At 41.5% G+C, this 18,806-nt stretch overlaps 1 protein-coding gene across 2 annotated transcripts in view; it reads left to right on the top strand.

The window, feature by feature from the left end:
* LOC144822436 (transient receptor potential cation channel subfamily V member 1-like) overlaps positions 1 to 17,833 on the top strand; it is a 572,663-nt gene extending 554,830 nt beyond the window's left edge. For both annotated transcript variants that reach the window (XM_078679954.1, XM_078679956.1), the window contains exons 15-16: positions 392 to 507; positions 16,521 to 17,833. In XM_078679954.1, the coding sequence (XP_078536080.1) occupies positions 392 to 507; positions 16,521 to 16,663 (259 nt within the window). In that variant the 3' untranslated portion in view covers positions 16,664 to 17,833. The remainder of the gene's footprint in view (positions 1 to 391; positions 508 to 16,520) is intronic.
* The last annotated feature ends 973 nt before the right edge of the window (positions 17,834 to 18,806 follow it).

Here is an 18,806-nt window from a genome sequence, read left to right as displayed (position 1 = left end):
ACGTTTCAGGGACGTTTCATTGGAAAGGGGAGACACTCCCTTGGAACCCTGGGAAGCCTTTTAGGCATTTTTCTCCACTGGTGGGGAATCTGTGACACAAGCACGCCATCCCAGATTGGCTGGAATATGGTTTTTGGCTGATGCGGGAGCAAATCCAGTTCCCCCTGCCCTTTACTTTAAAAAAAGCAATCCTCCAGTCCAAACACCAGAGGATCAATTTCAGCCCTCCCCTCTGTCAGACAGTAGCCGACAGGTGCAATGGGGAGGGTGTGTGGCCATCGTTCATTGTCCAACGGCCATACTCATCTTTCCTTTTGTCATTACATGTTATTTATATTTGTTTTACCGGGTTATGCTCATTGACTAAAGCCAGTATTTCCTTTCTGGTCAGGTGTGTAGAGGTGAACTGGAGTGACTGGAATGAAAACCTCTATGGTCTTAATGAAGATCCTGGCAAAGGAACGGAAAATGAACTGAAGATTTCAAAGGAGGAGAGGCCTCATAAAGGTGAGAAGTAAATGTTGGGTGGAAACATTTGACATATTTAGGTTGATGAATGAATATACAAATGTCCGATGGAGGACGATTGAATTATGGCTAGATGGATAATTGATGGTTAAATGCTTTATAGACAGGAGGGATGGATGGATGGCAGAATGAATGAATAGATTGATAGATGGCAGTTTTTTCAATCTGCCTCACCCCAGGATACAATTCATACATATATATATATGTATGTATATATATATATATATATATATATATATATATATATATATATATATATATATATATATATATATATATATATATTACCTACTGGCGATCGCCAGTAGGTAGTTATAGTTAGGATTGTTTTCCATAGGAAATCCGCAACATTCTATTGGGAATAACTTTGGCGCCGAATGAGGGATCTGCCTGTAATTTTCCTTAACTTTGCCTCGCTGCGCTCCGCTCCTTCCCTGCAAGTTTCAAGGGGATCCATCAAGCGGGGGCCGAGATAAAAGGGGGTCCCAAAACGTGTTTTCCCCATGTTAATTTCCATAGGGCGGTTGGACTCACTTTTAGCCCGAACGGCTGAATGGATTTCCACCAAACTTGGCAAAATTGTAGGGACTGGTACCCCGATGTGCCTTTGCTATGTCTCAAGATATATGCTCCAGTGGTTTTTACGAAAATTTACTTTTGAAAAAATATATATTGGGCTACATTGGGCTATATGTATGTTAGAGCCCAAATGTAGCCCAATGTAGCCCAAAGATGGCCACCAGAGACAAAAAAAAACAAATGTAGCCCAAATATCAGCCAGATGTAGCCCAACTATAGCCCAATGACAGAATGTCCCAGAGTGTTCTAAAGAACAACTAGAACGCTAACAGTCTTACTTATGACAAAAGTATGGCACACCTGAAGTCATCTTGATTGGAATAAAGTGGTAACACTTAATACATTTAATTTGAAAAGGAACAAAATGAGGGGTTTCATTTTGCCATAGAATTTTTTTATATATATATATATATATATATATATATATATATATATATATATATATTTTTTTTTTTTTTTTTTAAATTCTTGACAACACCTATAGCTTGGAGTGCCGTCTGCTTTCTACAATTATCAGTGAGCGTGTGTGTATATATATATATATATATATATATATATATATATATATATATATATATATATATATATATATATATATATATATATATATATATATATATATCCAAGTTCACTACCTCCATATCACCGGGACCCACGACTGCGGTGCATGTCAGGGATAGAGGTTGCCCTGAAAAATATACGCTTCTCACTCCACACAGCGGCCGCTGTGCGAATGCACTTCCACTCCAGCCTTTCACAAAACCGACGACGAAAAGCACGTGTGCCAAATCTTATTTATTCATTTCGGTTCCAGCATATTGTAAACGGAAATCATAGAAAACCCAACGCGTTTCAGCGACCAACACTCGCCTTGCTCACGGGTAACTTATGTGTCCAAATGAAACGTTTAAATAAAGTTATTTTTTACAAAGTGCACATGTGATTTCAGTGAAAATTACGTGAACATAAACAAAGGACATGGAACCATACACATTGGCGGCCATCTTATAGTGGTGCTGTTCACAGGTTATATATACATACAGTTCTTTCTTCATCATTCTGTATTCATAAAGTGAACGAATTAATATCATTCCAAGTGGAGAATCATCAGGTTATTTGAAAGCTACCCTTTTCGTAAGTCCATATTAGTTAATTGAGTTATTCTGTACCATTCCAAGTGGAAAATTGCCCCAGTTGCGGACTCGCTATGTCTTAATAAAAAAGAAATTATCTTGAACACTCCTCCTATGATAACTACCAAATTACATAACGTGATCCTGGATCTGTCAAAGTTATATCCAAAATTCTCAACGGAAACTTGGGTGGCCATAATCCATATCAACTGCACATTTAACTAGCATGTGCTAATCCTATTTACATTATTAATCAATTATATAAAGGTTACACAATAACCCAATTCATGGAACACTATCTTCAATCAAGTTCATATTCTCTTGTCCATCAGAGAGTATCTTGAAATCATCATCTATCCCCAGTGGGAGTTAAAGACAGTCTCAAAGAATAATACGTGTTGTCAATCATAAAAAGGGGGATGAGATATTCCTCAGGTAATGTTCTTCAAAGTCCTGTACATCAAAAAGGGGAAAACAAGAAGAGTAGCAACCTGTCAGAATTACATAGTATATATCATTTGCACAAAATCAGCCAATGTATGTTCCATGCTAAAGTGTACACCCCCAAACGTGCAATAATGTTCTAAACTAATTATTGTTTTAAAACCATAGCTACGTTCTCTCGCAGGGGCTCAGGGACCTGCAATGCATACTAGCATGCATAGTGTGTTATCATCATGTGGACAGAGTTACATATCCAAGACCAATATTAAAATTTACTTACAACTATTTACATATCAGATAGGGTGTCGCGATTTTCACAGACTCTTACTCTCCCAGATGCCATACCATTTCCTCTTCAGAATTAAGGCCCCCCGGGATCAGAGAATCTAAATTCATGATGTACCTATTCTCTAGCTGTCGCAACTTACGGATCTTATCTCCTCCTCTTTTCATTGGAGGTAATTTGTCGATTACGAAAAATTTGAGAAGGTTGCGATTGCTACCATGAAGTTCCTCAAAATGTCGGGCAACAGGTGAATTTTGTTCTTTATTTTGGATGGCCCTCATATGTTGTAAGACCCTTGTTTTTGCAGAAAACATAGTGCTTCCCACATATTTCTTAGAGCAGGGACATGTTAAAACATATACACAGTATTCAGATAGGCAGGTTTGGTGTTTTTCAATGTTTTTCTCTTTGTCCTCTATCGGATAATACACTTTCTTAACATTTGTACTATACCTACAGGCTTTGCACTTCATACATGTGAAAAAGCCTTGAATACTGGTAGTACTTGGTCTAATGGTACTGACCTCATTCTGGCTCACCTTGCTTCTAAGTGTGTCTGCTCTCCGGTAAGTTATACTGGGCCTCTCTTTCAGAACTTCCTTTAAAGTTGGTTCTGTCCCTAGGACCTTCCAGTGTTTATTAAGACTCTTTTGAACTTGCCATGATTTAGAATGGAAAGTGGAAATAAATCTTATTGTTTCATTTTCTTCACTTCTGATCTCCTTATTTGAAGTAAGTAGGGACAAATGGCTGATCTTACTGGCTTTCTGAAATGCCTGGTCTATGACAGTCTGTTTATACCCTCTCTCCCTGAAACGTTCTTTCATGCACTCTCCCTCCTGGACAAAGTCTTGGTCCCTGCTGCAGTTCCTCCGAGCCCGGAGGAATTCGCCAAACGGAATGCTGCGAATCAGTGCTCTGGGATGACTACTTTCCGCATGGAGAAGTGTGTTCCCTGCGGTTTCCTTACGGAACAGTTTCATCTCAAGTTTGCCTTCAGAGACTTCAACAGTTAGATCAAGGAAGACTGCCCTGGATTCACTGATTTTACCCTCTAGGGTCAGGTTTAGATCATTTCTATTTAGATCTTGGATGAATGACTCAGCAAGGTCAACAGGACCATCCCAGATGATAAATAGATCGTCTATGTACCGCAGCCATACTTTCACATGGCTGCGGTACAGGGTATTGGTCCTCGCTACTTGTTGCTCCCAGCCTGCCATGAATAGATTGGCAAAGCTGGGAGCAAAACAAGTTCCCATAGCTGTACCTTGACGCTGTCGAAAGTATGTCTCATTGAAGAGGAAATAATTTTGTTCAAGACAAAACTTCATCATCTGAATAATCATTGCTGTGTGTTCTAGGTAGGAGATAGATCTTCTCTTCAAAAACACACGACAGGCCTCAATACCATTCTCATGTCTGATTGACGTGTGCAAACTGCACACGTCAAGAGTAATAAACAAATAATTCTCATGCCATACAAAGTTCTTAAGTTTGTTGATGAAGTCCCTACTATCCTTGAGATAGGAGGGCACTTCCTCCACAAAAGGGCGCAAAAAATAATCAATGTATCTCGATGTATTTTCAAGTAAAGAACCAATCGATGAAACGATAGGTCTTCCAGGGGGGCTCTTTGAGTTTTTGTGCAGTTTTGGTAGAAGGTATAATACTGCCACCTTTGGATTGCGATTGAGTAGAAATGACTACTCATTCCACTCAATCAACCCCTGATCTTTCCAGTTCTTTAGCATCTCAAAATATGTATTATTCATCTTATCAATGGCTTGTAATGAAGATACTTCATAGCAGTCTACACAATTAAGTTGACGCATACCTTCCGAGACATAATCCTGCACATTCATAATAACGACATTGCCCCCTTTGTCAGATTGTCTTATTACAATAGAGTGGTCATCCTGTAGTGATTTAATGGCAAGTCGTTGTCTTTTGACCAATGGTTCTGTTTGGCCATCTCCTTAAGATCAGTAATTACAAGTGATTCAAAGGTATCAATGCTACACGTGGGTAAAGAAGGATTGAAGGTGGACTTGGGTTTGAATGAATTTGGACAATTCAAGTTTGTAGTAAAGCCTAAGGTTTTAGCATTGATAGATTCATTCTCAGGAGTTCCAGCTTCTAAGCACTTCAGGGTAATCAAGGATTCCACCTCAATGATACTCTCGCTAACAGGTTCAATACTTTGTGGGGTGGAGGTAATATTTTTTACCTTGAGTTTATTCCACTTGTGCAGTCTCAATTTTCTTATGAATTTAAAAAGGGCAATACGTTCTTGTGAATAGCAAAAGTTAGAAGTCGAGCAGAAAGAGAGCCCAAATTGTAGTACCTCATGCTCATTTTTCGAAAGAGGGCGGGATGACAGATTGATTACGTTTTGTTGATTCATTTTCCTCTTCTTTTCTGACCCCGTGTTTCCACTCCCATAGGGGTTGAATTTCCTCTTGCAGCTTCCGCCACGCCTGACTTGTGACTGGATTTGGTTGCGTCTTCTCCTTGATTTCCTCTGCCTCTGCCTTTTCCTCTGAATCCTCTGCCTCTTCCTCTGCCCCGGTCTATCTGCCAATTCTGCTGCTGTTGCGTTTGATTCATGCGTTTGAATTCCTCCCAAAAATTTGTCTGCTTTGTTACATTCTTTGTTGTGCTTGCTGTCGCTGCTAGTGTCTGCTCCTCCACTGATACATCGCTTTCCACTACTTCATCCCCAGACTCCGCTTCCATCTGAGTTTTGTCAATGTTGGCCTGCACACCTTTTCTTGTCACATAGTCATATTTTCTGCTAAATGTGAATATTCTGCCAGAGCTGTAATCAATTTGGTCCCTTAGAAACTTTCGTTCTTTCTTGGCCACTATTTCGTCTTCATCTTTGCCTATTCTTTTGTTGATCTCTTCCATTTTTTTGCGGAAATCTTCTGCAGTTTCATCTTTGCATATCTCCTCCTTAAGTTCTGCTATTGTCTTGAGTAATATTAATCTGTCCTTCCATGCATGTTTGATTAGAATGGATAGCATCCTATTGGAGCAGTCCATCAAATTTTCCGCCCATTCTTCTGCTAGTTCCATGTCAGGTTCCTCATATGAGGGAGCTATCAAAATTCTTAGTCCTCTAGGAACTCTTTTTTCCTCCTGATATTTTTCCAATGTGATGGCTTCCCACCATTTTGAGACCTCTTTGCGAACAAGTTTCTCCAATTTTTGGTACTTGTTTTGTAAATTCATGGTTGCAGACTGTGGTTCTTTACTGGGCTGATTCGCAGTTGTTTGTACAAACATTGTCTGTGCCCTGAGCCTCCTGCGAGATTCCGTATCCTCATCCATTATTCCGTTTGTAGTGGGATAAATGCCTCTACATATGCTTGTTATTTTGGAATCCCTTGTTTTGAGCACACGTGCACCTTTTACGTTTTCCAAATTGCTCGGCTGGACGCCCGTATACCTTACCAGCAGACTTATTGTATGCTGTTGGTAGGTCACAGGACAGAAGCGCTACGGATATAAGCAAACCGGGAAAGATTTAGCCTCGAGAGTTGACTTTTGAGCCTTCGTGAAAAAGAGATTAATGTTCACGCATGTAATTCGGCAAAGTCCAAAACGGGGATTAAATCAGGGTTCATAGAATGCGTAGTATGTTGCTCATAAAAAATATAGACAGGAACAGACTCACCCTGGGATGACGCCGACGGATTCGACAGCTTCCTGTATATCCCAGTAACGACGTCCCTCCGGGCGGTCTGTGTTCTGAGTCTCTCGTGATAATCCCACAGCAGCTCGAGGAAATTACTGTTTCCGTACGGTTTGTATCCAAGCGCGGTCAACCGGTGTTTTGTTAAATCTCCAAGTTCACTACCTCCATATCACCGGGACCCACGACTGCGGTGCATGTCAGGGATAGAGGTTGCCCTGAAAAATATACGCTTCTCACTCCACACAGCGGCCGCTGTGCGAATGCACTTCCACTCCAGCCTTTCACAAAACCGACGACGAAAAGCACGTGTGCTAAATCTTATTTATTCATTTCGGTTCCAGCATATTGTAAACGGAAATCATAGAATGGAATGGTACAGAATAACTCAATTAACTAATATGGATTTACGAAAAGGGTAGCTTTCAAATAACCTGATGATTCTCCACTTGGAATGATATTAATTTGTTCACTTTATGAATACAGAATACAGAATGATGAAGAAAGAACTGTATGTATATATAACCTGTGAACAGCACCACTATAAGATGGCCGCCAATGTGTATGGTTCCATGTCCTTTGTTTATGTTCACGTAATTTTCACTGAAATCACATGTGCACTTTGTAAAAAATAACTTTATTTAAACGTTTCATTTGGACACATAAGTTACCCGTGAGCAAGGCGAGTGTTGGTCGCTGAAACGCGTTGGGTTTTCTATGATTTCCGTTTACAATATGCTGGAACCGAAATGAATAAATAAGATTTAGCACACGTGCTTTTCGTCGTCGGTTTTGTGAAAGGCTGGAGTGGAAGTGCATTCGCACAGCGGCCGCTGTGTGGAGTGAGAAGCGTATATATATATATATATATATATATATATATATATATATATATATTCACTGAAAAAAACATAGGTTTCACACCAGTTATAGTTAGGAATTAGCATTTAAAAAACCTATTCAATTCACTGAAAAAACTATAGGTTTCACACCAGTTATAGTTAGGTGGAAATTTTACTTGCATAAAACCATTGAAATTCCCACGTTATAGTTAGTTGGACTCACTATAACTTGCGCGTGCAATGCACTGCTGATGACGTCACATATTACATCACTCATGACATGGTCAGTGACATCACTCATGACATCACTGATGACATCTCAAATGACATCACTGATGACATCATCCAGTGAATGTGTATCTTTCTGAAAAATAAATATTTTTTATATATGTATATCTAAAGGTTGATGGAAGAATAAATGGGTAAATAAATGTCTAAATGGATGTTTTTTTGTGTAAAATTGATTGGTTAACTGACTTATTAAATGTATCTTAGTGAATACATATATTAGCGAGTAATGTTTAAATATTTAAATATCTGTATCTGTGTCTCACTTTGTGTATAAGTGGCTGCATGGGTTGGTGAGTAGCTACATGAGTGTGTATATGGGTTATTAGTTGTTTTTTTGAGTATCAGTATCAGTGTCTGTATGGTTCGGTGGGGGATATTACTTAGAGCACAGATGCATGAATGAGTGACTCACTATTTGTATGTATTTTGAAGACAGCATGTGTGCAAGACTGTATGGGTGGATGATTGTGTGTATGGGTGGGTTAGTGAGTATGTGTTTTTATAATTGATTGTTTAAGAGAGTAAATATGTTTCTGTTTCTGTAGAAGTATGTGTAGTGGTGTGTATATAGCAGTATAATCAAGTAAATGGTTTTTTGATAGTTTATTTGCATGTGTGAATTTGTGTGTGAGTAACTATATGGATGAGTATTAGTGTGTAACAGGATGTATAGGTGTATGAGTACATATGATGAGTAAGTACATGCATGAGTGACTATATAGAACTGTTGGTGAATGAGTGGATGTGTATGTAGATGTTGGAATTACCTAATAAGTTGTAATTGGTGTTGGTTTCTCCTTTTTTAAGAAAATGTTAGTTTCTATTTTTGAATGTGTGTGTCTAAGGTTATTTTATGCTGTTAGGAGGTCTGCCACTTTGTCACAAGGATGTTGTCATCAGCGATGTCATTTGAGATGTCATCAGTGATGTCATGAGTGATGTCACTGACCATGTCATGAGTGATGTAATATGTGACGTCATCAGCAGTGCATTGCACGCGCAAGTTATAGTGAGTCCAACTAACTATAACGTGGGAATTTCAATGGTTTTATGCGAGTAAAATTTCCACCTAACTATAACTGGTGTGAAACCTATGGTTTTTTCAGTGAATATATATATATATATATATATATATATATATATATCAAGCTCCAGAGTTGCCCACTCGTAGGAAGCACTGGGACTGCTGTTTGAAGTAACAGTCCTTTATTGGTATGGACAGTTCATGCAGCAATTCTTTAAAGGCAGCTTGACCCTCTGCCTGACGCGTTTCGGAAATTATTCCTTCTTCTGAGGCGATGTGTTTAATGCAATTGCTGCAGGTCCCAGAATAAACGTGTATAATGGCACGCCCTAATTGGGCAGTTCAAATGTCACAGTGCCGTGCATACTGGGAACCGTTGTTGCTGATTAGCATTCAGATGATTGCACTATGCAAATAAAATAGACAACTCCAGGTGAGTCTCCGCACTGAAAACTGTCCTCAATCCATAACATGCCCCACTTATGTCGGCGCAATCAATATCACACCGGCCGTGGCCCCCTGGGATTCGCGGGGTTGGTGCACCTCCTCGCGGCTGGGCTGCCGGGTTTAACATCAAGCTCCAGAGTTGCCCACTCGTAGGAAGCACTCGGACCGCTGTTTGAAGTAACACTCCTTTATCGATATGGACAGTGTTCATGCAGCAATTCTTTAAAGGCAGCTTGACCCGCTGCCTGACGCTTTTTGGAAATTATTCCTTCTTCTGAGGCGATGGGTTTAATGCAATTACTGCTATATATATATATATATCCTACTGGCGGTCGCCAGTAGGTAGTTGTAGTCAGGACCTATTTTCCATATGAAATCTGCAACATTCTATTTGCAATAACTTTGGCGTCGGTTGACGAATCTTCGCATAATTTTCAAACCTCGTGGGGCGATCCGGTCTGCTCCTATCCTATAATTTTGTGGGTGATTCGTCAAGCGGGGGCCAAGAAAAAAGTGGGGGTCCCAAAACGTGTTTTCCCCATGCACTTTTCCATAGGAACCTTTAATCGTAGCTACAGCCCGAACTGCTGAACGGGATTACACCAAATTTGGCAAAGAGGTAGTCCTTGGTTCACACTCGTGCCTTTGGGTTAAATGGTGTAAATCTGTTTAGTAGTTCTTTAGATATTAAAGGAAAAAAATACATATACATCTGGGCGGAGCCTAATGACACATCTCATCGTGAGATCTGATTGGCTGTCAGCACTTCATCCAAGAAGTATGGGCAGCCAACTTGTGACCAATATACATTATAGCTCCCCCAATAAAATGCATTACTGTTAATTGAAGGTTTTAAGACGTTAGTTATATTGTAAATCATTTGTTGATGGTACCATACTCATTTTAGGAATTGTGGTGTGTTCTAAGGTGATTTTACCATGTGAAAAAGCCTTTTGCTGGGATATCATGAATCATGTTTGCAAGAAAACTATTTCCTCATGCTTTTCCCACAGAGGTTTGGAAGGTGATCTGTAAGCTAAACTGAGAGCATATTTTCTGTAAATTCACATTATTTTTCCCAGTCGTGAGAATGAAGTCTGACATTCTAAGTAAAACATGTACATCCAACAAGGGCAGAGACTGTCAGTTGATTCCTTTGTGTTCTACTGCAGCTTCCCAGAGTGTTCTAAAGGACAACTAGAGTGCTAACAGCCTTACAAAAGGTGTGCCATACAAAAGTATGGCACACCTGAAGCCATCTTGATTGGAATAAACCAGTAACACTTAAAACATTTAATTTAAAAAGGTACAAAATAAGGGGGTTTACTTTGTCATAGAAATGATGGTTAGTGTTGTAGGAAGACAAATTAGGACATGTTTTAAGTGAGATCTCAGATATCTTCCTGTTATATTTCAACAGGAGCAGCCTGGCAGTTGATTCCTTTGTGTTCTACTGCAGATTCCCAGAGTGTTCTAAAGAACAACTAGAGCGCTAACAGTCTTACTAATGACAAAAGTATGGCACACATGAAACCATCTTGATTGGAATATACTGGTAACACTTAAAACATTTAATTTAAAAAGGAATAACATGAGAGGGTTCATTTTGTACTAGAAATTATGGTTAGTGCTGTAGAAAGAAAAATTAGGACATGTTTTAAGTGAGATCTCAAATATCTTCCTGTTATATTTCAACAGGAGCAGCCTGGCAGTTGATTCCTTTGTGTTCTACTGCAGCTACCCAGAGTGTTCTAAAAATCAACTAGAGCACTAACAGTCTTACTTACGACAAAATTATGGCACACCTGAAGCCATCTTGATTTGAGTAAACGGGTAACACTTGAGGGGGTTCATTTCATCATAGAAATTATGATTAGTGTTGTAGAAAGAAAAATTAGGGCATGTTTTAAGAGAGATCTCAAATCCTCTTCTATTTAATTTGAAAATTCGGACATGCAGACTGAACAATCACTTTCAATACCAGCAGTATACTTCCAGTTAACTCCCTGGTGAGCACTACCCCATACACTACCCAAACACCACTGCACTACCCTAATCCCTTCTACACTACCCCCTGCACGACCCCTTAATCTACACAAACACCACTGCACTACCCTAAACCCTAAAACACGACCCCCCACAGTACACAAACACCACTGCGATTCCCTAAATCCTAAAACACTACCCCCAGCATGACCCCTATACTACCCAAACACCACTGGGCTACCCTAAACAGTAAAACACTACCCCAGCACGACCCCCTACACTACCCAAACATATATGCATTACCTTAAACCCTAAATCTACCCCAGCACAACCCCCTACACTACCCAAACACCACTGAGCTACACTAAACCCTAAAACACTACTCCCTATACTACACAAACACCACTGCACTGCCCTTAACCCTAAAACACTACCCCCAGCACGACCCCCTACACTACACAAACACCACTGGACTAGGCTAAACCCTAAAACACTACCCCCTACACTACACAAACACCACTGTACTACCCTAAACCCTGAAACACTACCCCCAGCACGAACCCACAAACACTACACAAACACCACTGTACTACCCTAAACCCTAAATATACACCCTGCATGAACCCCCCTACACTACCCAAACACCACTGCACTACCCTAAACCCTAAATCTACCCCAGCACGACCCGTACACTACACAAACACCACTGCCCTACCCTAAACCCTAAAACACTACCCCAGCATGATCCCCTACACTACACAAACACCACTGCACTACCCTACTCTCTAAATCTACCCCCAGCACGACTCCCTACACTACACAAACACCACTGCACTACCCTGAACCCTAAATCTACCCCCAGCATGACCCCCTGCACTACATAAACACCACTGTACTACCCTAAAACACTACCCCCTACACTACACAAACACCACTGCACTACCCTAAACCCCAAAACCCTGCCCCCAGCATGACCCCCTTCACTACACAAACACCAATGCACCGCCATAAACCTTAAATCTACCCCAACACGACCTCCTACACTACACAAACACCACTGGACTACTCTAAATCCTAAAACACTACCCCCTACACTACACAAACACCACCCTACACTACCCAAACACCCCTGCACTACCCTAATCCCTAAAACATTACCCCCTATACTACACAAACTTCACTGCACTACCCTAATCCCTAAACACTACCCCAGCATGACCCCCTACACTACCCAAACACCACTGCGCTACCCTAAACCCTAAAACACTACCCCGAGCATGACCCCCTACACTACACAAATACCACTGCACTACCCTAAACCCTGAAACCATACCACAGCACGACCCCCAACATGATGAGGAATTTATGCAGTGCCTCGTTTCAAATCCTCCTTTACAAAGATGTCTGTTTGCAGTTTCACGGTTTTGCTTTTAGCATAGTTTGTTTCCGTGCCTCTAGACTGAGGAAAAGAATTTCACTAGAGCTATGTCACATAATTGAGCCCTCCATTCAGACCTAGGAAAGTGCATCAGTCCTTTTTCAAAGGTTTGTCACGGATATTTCTGCAGGCAGTTTGTGCAAATGTAGAAATTATTCAGAACATGCTAAGCAGTAGCACAGTTGAACACTGATAGATCGCTCACCACTTAAACGGTAAGGCAGGTGTAAAAAGGGGCGTGGCCTCAGACCACCTCTCTGCAACACAGCTCTGTGGTGCTTACTGGAGGTACCCTGTGGGCTAGTTGGACCCCAGGGACCCTGAAGATTCATGGGGACTTAATTCCCCAACTTAAAATGCACCATGGACGTGTTTGCACAGTGATGAAGGAAGGGGGCTGGGCCTGAAGTGACATGTGTGGAAATAAGCCCTGTGGTGCGTTTTAAGTTGGGGAATTAATTCCCCTTCAATACTGAGGGCCCCTGGGGGCCAACTAGCCCACCAGGTACCTCCAGTAAGCTCCAGAGGCCTGCGTTGCAGAGAGGTGGTCCAGGTCATGTCTCTTTTTACACCTCTGAGCAAGGCAGCTCTGCTTGCTGGAGGTACCTGGTGGGCTAGTTGGACCCAAGCGACCCTCCGGATTCCAATGGACTTAATCACCCAACTTAAAACGTGCCACGGGGCATGATTCCACAGTGGTGAAGGGAGGAGGCGGGGCCTGAGGTGATGTGTGCAAACACGCCCTGTGGTGCCTTTTAAGGTGGGGAATTAATTCCCCTTCAATCCTGAGGGCCCCTGGGGGCCAACTAGACCACCAGGTACCTCCAGTAAGTGCCAGAAGCCTGCATTGCAGAGAGGTGGTCCAGACCACGCCCCTTTTTACACCTCTGCAATGCAGCTCTGTGGCCCTTACTGGAGGTACCTGGTTGGCTAGTTGGACCCCAGGGACTGTAGGAATTCAAGGGGACTTAATCTCCCAACTGAAAACAGCCACAGGGCGTGTTTGCACACATGTCACCTCAGGTGCTCCCCCTCCCTTCACCACTGTGCAAATGCGCCCCATAGCGTGCTTTAAGAGGTAGTTTTAATTCCCCTGCCCTATTATGTACTAGGGCCTTACAGAGGAGGTCATGCTAATCACAGGGGTACCCCAACGCATAGTGTTCCCTGGTGTATGTAGGTGTTTTCACTGTATTCTAAGTGTCTTTTAGCATACCACTGGCTCTAGGCCTGGTTAGTCAGAGTTAGTTACCACCAGTACCTGTCTGAAAAAGTTGTGGGCACAGGATGATTTTGTAACAAGACCTCTTTCTGCTCCTCTGTTGGTTCTTTCTGCACATGTCTTGCTTCTTCCTGCACTTTTCTTCGTCTTTGTGGACTTCTGTTGCTTCTTTCTGGATTTCTATTTCTTCTTTGTGTGTGTTTTTTCTTCTTTCTTCACATGTCCTACCCCTGTAGGCATCGTTACAAACTAGCATTTGAAAATCCTTTGTAATTCACTGAGAAACCATAGGTATCAGGCACGTTATAGTTAGAAATTAACATTTAAAAAACCTTTGAAATTCACTGAAAAAAACGTAGGTTTCAGGCACGTTATAGTTAGAAATTAGCATTTAAAAAAACCTTTGAAATACCCTCAAAAAACCATAGGCTTCAGGGGTGTTATAGTTAGCTGCACATTTCATTCATACAAAACCATAGAAATTCCTCCGTTATAGTTAGTTTGCTAACTATAACTCGTGCCCCTGCAATGCACTGCTGATGACGTCACATATTACATCACTCATGACATGGTCAGTGACATCACTGATGACATCTCAAATGATATCACTGATTGCATCATCCATGTGATACATTGATGCATCTTCTCACACCCTAACATAAGCTTTGATACACCCACTCTAAGTTACAGACTGCCATTCTCAAAACCATTGCCACTCCAACAGCAACAACTACATACACACTGACTGATTCTTAGGTTTACACACACATCCACTCACTCACCTGTACAGGCACTCGTACTTATGGTGACTCAGTACAGGACTATCATATGCACTCATACACCTATATAAACACTCACACACCACCACTCATCCATAGAGGTACTCCCACATCTAGTCAGTCATGCAAATAATTAATCACACTGCCATTTACTCACCTATACAGTTATACACACACCAGCTCAAATACTCAAACAAACACTAGCACACTCTTACGCTCTTATACAATCACAGATACAAGCACACACCCATCCATACAGCCACTCTCAGAATCACACACTCACTTATAGCCATTTAAATACTCCAACACACATCTATAAAGCCTTTCACATCTGTAGTTACTCACACATGAACCACTGGGATATACATTCACTCACTAACACGGCCATACACACAGTCACCCACCTATACAGTCCATCACAGATGCACTCTTGAAACCATGCACCCAGTGAATCACCCACTCACTCATCTATGCACAGAGTGACACACACCCCACCAACATAAACACTCAGGCACCCATACAGATACTCAGACAACCACTCATGTAGCTATTCACAAACCCATGTAGCATGTTACACATCAACACACAGACTTTAGTCACTAACTCATGTATTCATTAAGATACGTTTAATCACTCTCTTATAGAGTCAGTCACGCACCTACTAAATCATCCATTCAGACACTTATACACCCACTCATTTTTCAATATGCCTTTCCCTATATATATTAAACTTATTTAAACTTTACAGAAACACACAGTCACTGGATGATGTCATCAGTGATGTCATGAGTGATGTCATTTGAGATGTCATCAGTGATGTCACTGACCATGTCATGAGTGATGTAATATGTGACGTCATCAGCAGTGCATTGCAGGGGCGCAAGTTATAGTGAGAAGAACTAACTGTAACGGAGGAATTTTTATGGTTTTGTATGAGTGAAATGTCCAGCTAACTATAACACCCCTGAAACCTATGTTTTTTTCAGTGAATATATCTATATATATATATATTTATATATATTTATATATATATACACGTCGTTCCATCCGACCCTCGTTTTGGACGCCGGCGCTCTTAATGGTGGTGGTGCGCGTTCCTCCGGCAGGGCCACACTGATAATCAATAACTCCAAATATTACGTGAAGCAAAATGACAGATGCACACTCACTTACAAAAGCATGGAAGTTCAGCCTTTATTGTTATACTTACAATTATACTTAAGTTATGGAAATATGACTCATTGCCTTAAGTTACTTAATGGAATGAGTTATAGTTTCTTCAGATAAGTCTAACTATTGGTAAAACTATAACTTCTGAATTTCTATGGTTTGCAGAGCAGCACGGGGATTGGCATGAGCGGGCTCAATGCAGCTGGGGCTGAGACAGCCTTCCAAACACACATGAGCACTTAGGGAGTTGAGTGCATGTAGCACTCCTCCTCCCCCTCCCATGCTTAGGCCCGCCCATCCCTACAGCACTAGCCAAGAGCCGGCAAATGCAAAATAAAACAATACAAGAACATTGTTTTATTTTACATTTGCTGGCTCTGAGGCAGGCAGGGGGGCGATGCCTCTGCGGAGGAGCCGCCGCTGGGAGTGGAAAGGTTATGGCTGCAGAATAGAACTGCAGGACGTAGTCAGGGAAAAAGTGTTCATGAAAAATAGAGACTGCAAATGTTTAGCTTTCCGTGAGTAGAACTGAAGTTCTTTTTTTGTAATCTTGAGTCCTGGAACATAGTTTGAAACACATCTCTTCAAATGTGTTTTGAGATTGTTTGGGAAAATGACTCAACGTCCTGTACTGTTTTTGCATCTATATAGGGAACGGACTCCGGGGTCTATCTCTACGCTCAAAAAGAACCGAAAGATCGAAGCAGGAAGAGCAAATGCCCTTAAATGTAGTGGTAGCAACTCCATCGGACCCCAGTGCAAGCACACAAGAAGGAGATTCTGGGACTGCCTGAAAGACGTTCAAACACCCTGAGGAGGATGAAGCAGCCCCTTTCATCAGAGCAATGTGTCTGGACTATGAAAACCTCCTGTATCGTGATGTATCTTTACAACAACATATGGCCTTCACTGAAAGCTTCCTGTAGTGCCATGAGTGAATTATTATACTTAAGCCACCTTTGCTACAGTTGTGTAACATTAGTCTCCGCAGTGCGGGAGCTCCGAGCTCCAGGGGGATCCCTCCGGCACTGTGCACCGGTGGTAGGCCCCTGGCCTAAGAGATCCTTAATGGGTCCAAGGGGCCCTCCGTGTACTTTTCAGGAGGTTACCTCAAGTTTCGTTAAGCCACTGCTCTACCAAAATCTTGGTCTACTGCCACGCCCTTATGCAATCCCTACTGTAGTAGTCAGGGTTTTAAGCGGGATAAAAAAAAAACTGGGAGGAGGGGGAAGACTCTAACAGGGGCTTGGGCAGAAAGATGTGACCAGAAGGCATCTTTTACAAGGGGTGTGGCATATGTCATTATGGAAAATGGCCCCAAAAAATTAAGCAAACAGATTGCTTCACAGATTGTTAAATTCAGCATGTTGCCAGAGACCCTGAAAAGTGCAAGGACACAGGTTAGCAAATTAATACAAGGCTGATAGAAAATCTGGCCAGGGATCACAAGGGGAAAGCAGCCTTCTCTCATTTGAACATATTTGGATTCATATGTTGCTCTTTCCTTTTGAGAATCGTCCATTGTTGTGCTACATAGCGTGGGAGGAGAACCTTTACAAGCAAAAGATATTTATATTAATTTCCAATGCCCATCTCTCTATTGAACTTAGCTATGCTGATCTGATAGGGTTCTTTCAAAAATTAGGAGGCTAAATATACAGCCCGAATGGGACCTATTCCACCCTTTTTAATTACTGCCAATTCTCAGACTGGCAGAACCCTCCCTTCTTAAAGTCCTGGTCATAGTCACCTTTTTCCATATTTATTGTTTATTACACTTTATTGCATGCTGTAGTATTGAGAGTAGAGTGTGTCAATATACATCAACAGGTAACGAAATAGTATTCATGATCATTTTATTTAAACATTCATGTCTTTGAACATTTAATCATACCTGCCATACAAATTCCATGTCGCTGTAAAAATAACACACTATAGTGAATAAAAAGTTTGTATTAAAATGATATGAGGTGCTGTCCTCCATTATGTTTGGAACTCATCAAGTTAGTATCAGTGATAATGTATCATGTCCTATGTACTCTTCATCGCCGTCTCTAAGGAAACTGCGCATGCGTTGGCACCCGTGCAGTTTCCCCAGATACAGTGATGAAAAGAAGAAGAGCAGCCCGCAGATGCCGCAGCCAAGGTAAGTGGTGTTTATTTACTTTAAAAGTAGTTTAATTTCAGTATTAAGCAATTGATAATAGGGGGGCTGGGAGGCGGGTGGCGTAGCAGAGCTCCATGGAGTTTCACAGAGTTTGTTCTCAACTCCGTGGCCATCTGCGTAACCCCACTACGCCCACTATGCCCGCGGTTAGTCGATTCCAAACCCCAATGTGCCATCAATATGAGCTTTGTCAGACATCATGTCAAATGCAAATAAATGCTCATTGCACATTGATGACACTTTTGACTTTAGAATTTATCATATGTCTACTACCTGAAAAGTGTACTGAAAGCTGTACTGAAGTGGTTTAGCTACGTAACACATGTAGCATAGACAAGTAGCCTGGAGACATTGAAGGACAACACTTTGGAGATAGATACTCCAAATGCACACAGCATAAAACTACTCCAAGCCAAATGAACATCCTCAATCCTGCTTAGTAATAATAAAAATAATAATACTGATATTTGTAGAGTGCGAACAGCTACCTCACGAGGAGGTGTCCCGGCGCTATGAGAGCAGTAAAGCAGAGCGAATAGCAGAGGGGAGGCCTAGATTTTCTGTATAAAGAGCCAGGTCTTTAATTGCTTCTTAAATCCAGATTCAGTCGTGGCAGATTGGATGGAGGGCGGTGGGGCGTTCCACAATTTCGCCGTGCCAGCAGAAAAGGACCTGCCTCCGAGTCGAGCTTTTTTGACTCGTGGGGCAAGTAGCTGAAACAGGGAATTTGAGCGTAAGAGCCTCTCCTGATGGTAGCGAGGAAGTCTGAG

Source organism: Lissotriton helveticus, chromosome 3_1 (genome assembly GCF_964261635.1).
Source record: "Lissotriton helveticus chromosome 3_1, aLisHel1.1, whole genome shotgun sequence".
NCBI lineage: Eukaryota > Metazoa > Chordata > Amphibia > Caudata > Salamandridae > Lissotriton > Lissotriton helveticus.
The sequence above is the reverse complement of the archived record's forward strand: the minus strand, read 5'-3'. Positions and strand labels throughout refer to the sequence as shown.